The following is a 10,549-nucleotide window of genomic DNA, read 5'->3' on the forward strand; positions in this document are numbered from 1 at the left end:
ATTTAAAAGAATATGTCAGGGAGAAAAGAGTATGTCTTCAGTTTCCTTAAAGTGTGCTCTTCAAAGAAAAAAGGAGGAAAATGTATTCAAAATATTTACAGAAGAGATACTTCAAAGACACATCACAAACTTACATCAATGAATCTAAAACCATCCATACCCATTAACTACTAGTTCTACTTCTAACAATTTGTTCTAAGAAAATAATACAAAATATAAAGTCATGCATGTCCAGGGTCACTTTTTTTATAATAGCAAACACTTGAAAGCAGAGCACAGTGAAGTAGGAAGAGTGGAACAGATTGTGGTCATTCTGTTCAGTGAGTTCACCATTTAAAATGAGTGCTTCCATTTCCTATCTTTGTCACCTGGATTACCACAGCAGTTACCAAAATGTCCTCCCTGCATTCTCCATTTTTACCCACCCTCCACACTATGGCCCGTGGTCCTTCTTTAAATCACAATGTTGGTATTACTATTTCTCTGCTTAGGTTGCAGCCAGTTTCCCCCCACCTTTAAGAAAAATTCAGATTGGTATTCTCTGAGGCCCTGCAGAGGCCAGTCTCACCAATGCCTCCAGACTCCATAGCTGGCCATTTGTACACACAAACCTTATCTCCGCCCATTCAAAACTAATTTTATCATTCCTCTGTCCCACACTGATTTCTTTTTTACTATGCTCATTGGTTTTCTAGCCTGTCCTAAGGAAATGTAATCTACTCTTCTGGTCACAGCTCAAAATTAACCCCCTGGACAATTTGCTGTAGCCACTCCATTCAAAGATGGCTGATTTTTTTTTAAATCCTCAGTGAAAGCAGATCCCTTATCAAATTTTGTAATCAATTATTGTCTTCTTCATCACAATTGGTAAAATATTCAGCCTTCTCTTAAAAATCTCTGCTTTGTAAAATAATTCTCAGCATCATTAAAGTAGCTTCCTTCCATTTGTATACTTTTCTCTCCAAACCACAAGGCAAAAATTAGTTTTGGGGGTTCCTTAAGTGCCAAGGATATATTTAGGCATCCCTTCTAGAATTAAGAACCACTGCCACTATAAACCAAGGAAGTACTTATAGCCTCAATATCCACTTGGGCAAACTAGGGTAGAGATTATGTTGATCTGATTATGGCAATGGCTGTAGGGATGGGGAAAATGAACATACTACAGATATATTTGGGAAGTAGACTTAACAATTTGGTGATTGACTTGCTATAGGAGGTACAAGAGACAGAGGGTCAAAGGTGATAGGTTTCTGACTAGAGATCTCAGGATGAGGAGGAGACCTGAGACAGGAGTTGCTGGGTTGTTTTGTGAACATATGGACCCTATGATGACTGTGTCTTCTGAAGGCCTACAGCAAGCAGGGGTCAGAATCCAAGAGATAAAATGGAAGTAAAGAGCGTAGCCCTCAAAGTGGCTAAACCATTAAGAGAAAGAGCAGAGACTGAGAAAATAAGAGGACTAAGCTAGAGCTGAAAAAGGACAACACTTAATAAGTAAACAAAGAAATGGAATCCCAAAAAGTAATCAGAGAAAAAAAAAATGACAAGAAGGTGAAAGAAAAAGTTGGGACAGAGTGGTTTCATTGATAGCAAGAAATAAAAGCTGTATTAAAAGAAGGGAGTACAAGTAGGCCTACTACTGAAATGATAAATAAGGCTGATATTAAGACTAGTCCATTGTTGAGAAAGAATAAAATCATGCCATTTGAAACAATGTGGATGGAACTGGAAGGTATTATGCTGAGTGAAATAAGTCAGTCAGAGGACAGATATCATATATTTTTACTCATATGTGGATCTTGAGAAACTTAACAGAAGTCCATGGGGGAAGGGTAGGTGGGAAAAAAAGTTTCAAACAGAGAGGGAGGCAAACCACAAAAGACTCTTAAATACAGAGAGCAAACTGAGGGTGGATGGGGAGGTAGGGGAGAGGGGAAAAGTGTGATGGGCATTGAGGAGGGCACTTGTTGGGATGAGCGCTGGGTGTTGTATGTAAGACGATTTGACAATAAATTATATTAAAAAAACATACGTTGTATAAATGTACATCTTCCATATTATCAAAAACAAGAAAAAAGGAAAAAAGGCTAGTCCATTGTGTTTTACAACTCGAGTCACTAGAGGCATTGGTAAAGGCAGGTTCAGTGGAAGAAGGTGGACACCAAAGAGTTGAGGAGGGAATGAGAGATGCTTAGTCCAAGGTCCACACACTACAAACACAACAGAAATAGTCTCTACTATCAAGCGGAGACAGTCAGAAAATACACCTCAAAAATAACAAGAGAAAGAGACAGAGACTTTGACCACTGGAGAAGTGCTGAAGGGTCTAAGAAAAGCGTATGTTGCTTTTAGGAAGAACGGCTTACACATATTTAAATGCTTAATGAAAGGAGTTAATAAAGAAGATGTTGAAGGGAGAAGAAGAAGGATAAAGCAAGGTCCCTGAAAGGGCAGAAAAGATGGAAACTAGAGGTGAAATGAAAGGTTTAACTTTAATATATCTTCCTCTATAAGAAGAAGAAAGGAAGATAGAATGTTAGAAGGAAGAGAGAAGAAAAAAAATTAAGGAGGAAAGGGAAATTAAGAGGAGGAGGGGAAGAAGGGAATTGTCAACATCTAATGAGGGCTATTCAGGTGACATAATTGTGCTTCATGACAATTAAGTTCACCCAGGAAGTGGCAGAATCTGGATGCAAAACTAATTTTAAACATTTGTTCTTTCTTGTCTATTTTGGATAAGAAAGGTAGCCAGTTATGAAGCTTCCAATTTTCTTCTCTGGGTGGGAGATGCACAGTATTAGATGCACAGATGACAGTATTAGAATGCAAGACTAGAGGTTTAAGAAAAATGGAAATGGTTGACATTGCCATAGCAGAGAATTCAAAAAAGCCAACTCAGGAAACAAAAGTGCTGAGTGCCCCACAGAAATGGGAGATTTTTAAGTTATAGTGGCATCAATCTGTACAGGTAAATTATTTTTCCTCCAGCAAATTCTTCCAGGATTGAGGTTTTGTGAAGATACAAACTTAGGAAGACAATAACAAAAATAAGTTAAGGATACTGGCAAGAAAGATGAGATATGGAATCCAAGAGAGATGAAATGGGAAATGAAACCAGGAAAGACCGACAAGGGGAACCTAGTCCAAGGACTGGAGAGTCTTAGAAGGTGGCATTTTTTTTTTAAATTTTTTTTTTTAATGTTTTTATTTATTTTTGGGACAGAGAGAGACAGAGCATGAACGAGGGAGGTGCAGAGAGAGAGGGAGACACAGAATCGGAAACAGGCTCCAGGCTCCGAGCCATCAGCCCAGAGCCTGACGCGGGGCTCGAACTCACGGACCACGAGATCGTGACCTGGCTGAAGTCGGACGCTTAACCGACTGCGCCACCCAGGCGCCCCAGAAGGTGGCATTTTATATGTATCCTTGTGCCGAATATATTGACTAGAATAAAATAGGAATTGAGTAAATATTTTCTAATCAGTGAATGGCAACCAAGGCCTACTTTGCTGGAATATAAGGCCAGAAGGGAACTTCAACTCAGATCTCTCCTTCATAAGTGATTTAAAATGAAATCTTTGGATATGCAATAGAATGAATGGGTTGATGTAATCAAAACACTTTTCCTAGATAAAATGTTACTGGATTCCCTCAGTTTTCTCAAGGTGAGCTAAGAGAAAGGAATCCCTGCTGGGGAGCTGCTCTGCAGTGACTCTGTCCCTTCACCCCATTAATTCCACCTTTCCTTTAGGGTTTTCCTCACTGTATTTATCCTCAAAGCCACACCTTATCTTCAAGGTTATGATTATGTCCTTTAAGACATACACAAAATCTTATTTCCTATTTTTCCTCATAGCATAACTAAAACATGCTGATATTTCAAAAGAATTTTCTAAGCATTAAGGAAAAATAAAAAAGAAAGAAAATTATACAACACATGCTTTCTATTGTCTTGGTCATTAATTTTCTTCAGTTCTGATCTGTTCCCTGTCTTACTCAAGACCTGTCCAAAGTATTTGCCTTTTTAGTTCTCTGACTCACCAACCAGATAAATAACCATCCTTTGGAAACTTATTTGGAAACCTAGAACACTTCTTTATGGTCTACTAAGTGATTCACTCCTTCAACCAAGCTGTTTCTGCAAAGTCACTGTAGTCTTACCCTAAATTAGAGTCCCTGATATCATTAAGGACAAAGACCCAAATGACCACCATTTCCCAACTTAAAGAAAATAAGACACTCTTAAGGAGACATTACCCACAGATCTACTTATTTCCAACTCTAATTCTTCATCTATATATTTTTTAAATAATTTTAATCCTTAAGCTGTATTGCATTTTAGGAGGTTCCATCTGAATACATGGATCTCTGGAGACTTTTGTTACAATGTTCTTTATTACAAATGCAATAATCCTCATTGCAAAAACTCAAAGGTCAGAAGTTCATGAAATAAAATATAAAATTTTAAAAACAGAGTCCTCTGTTCTCCTCTAAACTTTAGATTTTTTGACAAGCAAATATTTTCTGAAAGTCATTTCTTACCACTCCAAATAACTCTTATAATGGCTCATCTTCTAATATAACTTCTTTAATAATTGTTTCTAGTAATGATTTAATGTGTCAGTACTGATTGGGACTATGCACATTTTGAAATATATCAAAAATAGAAACTGAAAATAGATATAGTACATTTATACACCTTGTTGACAGGAGACTTACTGGAACCACCCTCTTTGTATGAAATTCATTCATTTACTCAACAAGTACTTAGTGAATATCTAGAAGAGGCCAGTCGCTGGTTTGGATGCCATAGGAGAAATAAAGATGAGCTACTTGTTCCATGGAACATAAATATAATACGTGATAGAAAGTGGTGTAAGTATATTATATGAATGAGGAAGGTGCCCCTAGAACCATCTTGCTGATGCAACAGCTAAGTCTTTGAAAGTTATAGTAACTACCCCCCCTGACTTCACACCTAGAAAATAGCAGAATCCAAACGTGTGGTTTGAAATTCTTCTTTCATTTTTTCCTCTTATTTACAAACTTTACAGACAACAAAATAATGAGTTGTTGTTGTTGTTGTTGTTGTTGTTGTTGTTGTTGTTTTGAGAGAGTGAGATAGAGAGTAAGCAAGGGGGTGAGAAGTGGGGGTGGTGGGCAAAGATAGAGGGAGACAGAATCCCAAGCAGGCTCTGTGCTATCAACACAGAGCCAATTGTGGGGCTCAAACCCACGAACCAGGAGATCATGACGTGAGCTAAATCAAGAGTCAGGGGCTGGATGGGGCACCTGGGTGGCTCAGTTGGTTAAGCATCTGACTTCAGCTCAGGTCATGATCTTACCATTCCTGAGTCTGAGCCCTGCACTGGGCTCTGGGCTGACAGCTTGGAGCCTGGAGCATGCTTCAGATTCTGTATCTCCCGCTCTCTGCCGCTCCCCCCGTTCGTTCACTCTCTCTCTCTCTCTCTCTCTCAAAAATAAATAAACATTAAAAAAATTTTTTTTAAAGAGATGCTCAACCAAATGAGCAACCCAGGTGCCCTCAAGCAACAAAATATTGAAAACTAAAAATGTTGCTTTTAAGAATGCTAAATACTGAGCAGTTTTATATAAAAGGCAGCAGGAAATTCAAGTTGATTTTTTTTAACTTCACATTTTAACACAGAGTTCAGTAGCATCCCTGTCTTTTGAGGTAAACCTAAGGTAAAGGTAACTACAGATACATTCCTTGGAAGTTACAGAGAATCAGAATTTTACTTAACTATAATGGGCTAAAAATAGGAGGAGCTATTTGGAAACATGTCAGGTTTGTCATCCTCAAGCACATTTGTGGTGGGGTTGGATAGTCAATTGTCAGGGATGACCCAAATAGTTTCCAGTTCTCACCACTTTTGCAGTAAAATAACCTAGATCCAAGTTGGTAGGTTAGATGGAACCCTGTTCCACCTATATATCCATCTCCGCCCCAAAATTATAGAGAAACTATCACTGTAAGGAACCTCTATGTGAAAGAAGGGCCACAATGTTAATTATTGGCTGCCCCTACGCTGTAAATGATGTGAAGTTCTCGGCATCTCACTTCCATTCCCAACAAGATGGCAAAATATGCAACAGCAGAACCAAGCCTAGAGCCAATCTCTCCTCTGCAGGTAAAATCTTGAACACAACATTCTATATGAGAAAAGTGTGCAGAGTCAATAGTTTCAGAGAGGGGAAAAATGATTTTATAAACATCTAACACCATGTTATTTTCACAATATGAAGCTAAAAAACAAATGAAGCTAAAATAATAAAGGACAAAAAGTTTGGTCAATTTCCTGAGCTTGATGCTAGTACTGGCCTTCTTTTTTTACTGAAAAATAAATTTCCATATTTACCTGAGAAATGAAGATTTTGTCTCTAAAAATATCCGTGTAAATAGGATCAAAGTAATTTTTGCAGTCTCTGTGATGGGCATAAAAACAAATATGTTTCAAAGGTGAGAGAAGATTTGTAGAAAAATTTAAATATACATGTAGTATATAATATATATTTATGGTAATGAGTTCTATAATATAGAGTGAAATAAGATCCAAGAACATTATAGAACTGTCAGCAAAGATATCAGCTAATAGGCCGCTGCAGATAAAAATATTGGGCCTCATCAAAAAAGAATATTTTCAATGTGACAGGAGGAGCTCCATCTTTTAAAAACAATGTGATATGTTTATGGCTAGAATACTAAAAATAGTTCTAGTCACTGCCCCTGGAAAAACATTAATGGGCTAGAAGTGGATCAATATGTGTTTATTTATATAAATGTATGCCACATGTAATTGTTATCATTATCACATAGAAAGGCAAATAGGGGCACCTGGGTGGCTCACCCGGTTAAGTGTCCAACTCTTGATTTCAGTTCAGGTCATGGTCTCACGGTTCATGAGAAGGAGCCCCAGGTTGGGCTCTGTGCTGATAGTGTGGAGCCTGCTTGGGATTCTCTTTCTCCCTCTCTCTGCCCCTCCCCCACTCTCTCCCATAAACAAACAAACAAACGTTTACCAAAAAAGGTAAATAAAGTTCTACCATGTAAAAGAAAAAGTGCAAAACTCCTCAAGGCTATAAAAATGAAAACTTAGGGGAAACACTGCTGGTCATCTACAACATAGTAAAGTGCATATGATGAATAACTGCTGTTATTCAGTAGTTCTGAGCACTATTCTAAGCCCTGGACTTGTATTAACTCATTTAATCTCTCACAAAATCTCTTCCAGTCAGTACTATTAATGTCCAAATGAAGCACCGAAAAATCCAATACTTTGCCCCAGCTCACCCAGCTAGTAGGTAGTACAGCCAAGATGAAAACACAGGCATTCCGGTTTCGGGGAGTGTATTAGGTATGTGAAACACAAACCTAATTTTTAACATCAAGAGAGGTACTTAAAGGGAGGTAGATTCAAGGTAAATAAAAATAAACATAAAATGAACTAAAAACCTTGAAATCTAAAAACAAAACTGAATGTTTAAGAGACAAAACATATTTAAAATATAAAAATAGAATCAGAAAGTCTATACAGAGTTGCACAGACAAGCATAAAGCAGAGAAAAGAGGCTAAGTTGGAGTAGGGAAATCTCTAGCCTTGAGTCCTACTTCTAGAAAGTCAGTCATAGCTTCCCACAGAGCTGCACTTAATGCCCCAACACACACACACACACACACACACACACACAAGATACAGGCTGCAGAGTAGGATGAACCTCTGGTCTCACCCAGATGGGGTCCATTCGTCCTGCAATCTGGAAGCATCACCCCTTTGTGTCTACCTGTGCAGGTGTTTTCCTCTGTGTCTACCTCACAGATGCATAATTTACAGGGCAGAGAACAGATCTTACCCAACTCGCTTGGCATATCACCCAGCTCAGGACCACATGCAAGGTTTTGATAAATAGCTTTTAATTATTATGATGTCCTGCCATTTGCATCAATTTGCAACTTCACACACCCATAGGGTCTACTTTCAGGAATAAGAATGTGTTTTTGATCTATCGTCTGTTCATTGCTGCTGAGAATTTGGCTGAACACACGACTTTATGACATTGTTTTGAATAGAGAATCTCAGTAAAATATTCTTTAGGGAAATACCAAATCTAAGATTAATAACTGTTCATTTTCACTGAAGATTCTACCAAAGAATTTGTTCAGGCTGGGGAAGTAACCACCTGGGAGAGTTTCTTCACACGCACAATCTTCCCTTTTGATTCATCGAGTCTTTGTTCAGCTGCTGTGTTTTTTGCAGTTAACCTCATGCTGCTGCAGCTCACGTTACCAAAACATCTGGTATGGAACAAAATCATTGTCCTTTTCCAGACATTAGTTAAGTAGAAACAGAATGTCACATACCATCTCCCTCCCACCTTCCATATTCTTTCTCTTTCTGAGAATATGACCCTACACAGGGTAACCACAGGGATTATTCAGAGGAGAGTTGGGTCAAGTGGACACCAACACTCACTTTTATTACATCTAGTAAATATAATGTTCTATCCCAGTTATCAAAGAACTTTTTCCCAAGACACAGGGTTTGTCTCTTGCCATGAAAATTGTGTACTTCAAAATCATATTGCTAGTTTTTCTATTCTCCTAAGAGTGAATGAATACTCAACATTTGGTCTAGACTGGTCTTGGGAGACTATGACACTTAAAGATTTTCACAAAAGCTGGGCCACCTGGGAATACAGCTGGGGGTGGGAAATACAGTTTTGTCATAGGCTCAGGTGTAATAAAACCTAGACCAAGAAGAAGTTGAATAGTTAGACGCCAATATTTGAAAAGGTGAGTGAGTTACCTGTGTGGCTCAGTTGGTTAAGCATCTGACTCCTGATTTCTACTTAGGTCATGATCTCAAGGTTCTTGGGTTTGAGCCCTGAATTGGGCTCCCCACTGACAGTGCAGAACCTGTTTGGGATTCTCTCCCTCCTTGTCTCTCTCCCCCTTCCCCTGCTCATGCTCTCTTTCTCTCTCAAAATAAATAAAACTTAAAAGAAATTTTTTAAAAAGGTAATGATGTGCATTCTAATTACTTTCCCGAAGTCATCATTTATTTTCAGCTCCAAATTTACTTTCAGATAAAATCATTCTATTAAATGTGTCCATCATTTGACACCTCTGACAATGACAGGACACTGTGTGATGAGCCACAGCTACTCTTCAGTGAATCCCTTCTTCACATACTGTTACCCAGTTTCCTTGTGGAAAGTGCATTTGTTGTCTCCATCCCAAAGCACACAGCTCACACTCATTCTACGTAGCAGTGGCCCCACTCTTCCTTAGCCTTCAAGCTGTCTTCTCCACTAGATGGAGGAGGGGGGATCAGGTCTATTTTCTCTATGCCTCTATTTCAACCACAGTGCATTGTCCTACCACTATGCTTTGCACTTAGTAGATGTGCTTCTTGTATTTTATTTTCTTAAATCCATCTAAAGAAAACCCACATTCTCCAAGATTCGACCACAATGCACCTCCCAGTCTACCTTACAGTCTTCCAGAATGGTCTGTCAGAAATACAAGAGTAAAAGTTGGATACATACCCATTAAAAACTAGTGAGAAGTGCTACATGTTGACAACTGAGTATTTTAATATATTCTAGAGCAGATGAGAGGCTATCACTATTTAAATGCCATGCATTTCAATTATAATTTGAAAATGGGTTCTCACCTTTAGCCACTTAACCTCAAAGCATTTTTATTATGAGACAAAAGCTTTGAGAAAAACAAAGATTGTGCTCTTAAAAACAACCAAAATATGCATAAAAGAATTCTACACCATCTTTATGCTTCCTAAATGCAGTGCCTAGTAAAGTTATTTTCAATGATTATTCAAACTAAATGAGCTTTTCTAATGCAAATTCTGAATTTAGTTTTGATTATATTTATAAACTCAACGTGTAGTAGAGGAGAGAGTGTCTTCACCAACTTCTCTGAAGCAGACATAAAACAAGTATAATCATGCTGCCCTTATTCATACTGGCACTCAAATAGTTCACATAGAATAATAAAAAGCTTTGCTGTCAGTATTTTGGCAAATAACATTTTAACCATTAACTTCATACCTCCTGTAGAAGGTCCCCTTCATCATCCATCTCACACTTTTTTATTTAAGTCCACTTTGGAAACCACAATCCCCAACAAATGCGTTCAACACGTATTTATATGTATACCTGAAACAAACACAGCAGATGATGAATTCCATTGAGGCTCTTTTCCAGAGGGGTCTGGCAGGTAATAAAAGATAAACACCAGACTCTGATGTGTCATGCCCAAGGCACAGTATGCTGGAAATGCACTAGAAGAGTCGAATGACAAATGCTCATTTATGCCTGACTCCCTACAAACAAAGGACATTGCAGAGCTTAAAACTGTGTTGATTGACTTTTTCTCCAACATACTGAATTTTGTTATATAACAATTGTATTCTAGAATGAACTCTATTGTTAGACTCAGATGATGAAACATTTATTAGACAACTATGCGATCACAGTCCACAGACAAAACACAAATGGAAAAATA

At 38.1% G+C, this 10,549-nt stretch overlaps 1 protein-coding gene across 3 annotated transcripts in view; it reads right to left on the reverse strand.

Annotated features, from left to right (window-relative positions):
* LGSN (lengsin, lens protein with glutamine synthetase domain) overlaps positions 1–10,176 on the reverse strand; it is a 29,203-nt gene extending 19,027 nt beyond the window's left edge. For 2 of the 3 annotated variants that reach the window (XM_040473856.1, XM_040473854.1), the window contains exons 1-2: positions 10,093–10,167; positions 6,384–6,450 (exon numbers count right to left, since the gene is read on the reverse strand). In XM_040473856.1, coding sequence (XP_040329790.1) covers positions 6,384–6,450; positions 10,093–10,118 — 93 coding nt within the window. In that variant the 5' untranslated portion in view covers positions 10,119–10,167. Of the gene's footprint in view, positions 1–6,383; positions 6,451–10,092 lie in introns of all 3 variants that reach the window. The other variant, XM_040473855.1, reaches the window with a different exon arrangement.
* Positions 10,177–10,549: the final 373 nt, after the last annotated feature.

This window comes from Herpailurus yagouaroundi, unplaced genomic scaffold, assembly GCF_014898765.1.
Source record: "Herpailurus yagouaroundi ecotype Mexico unplaced genomic scaffold, PumYag 139, whole genome shotgun sequence".
In the NCBI taxonomy this organism is placed as follows: Eukaryota; Metazoa; Chordata; class Mammalia; order Carnivora; family Felidae; genus Herpailurus; species Herpailurus yagouaroundi.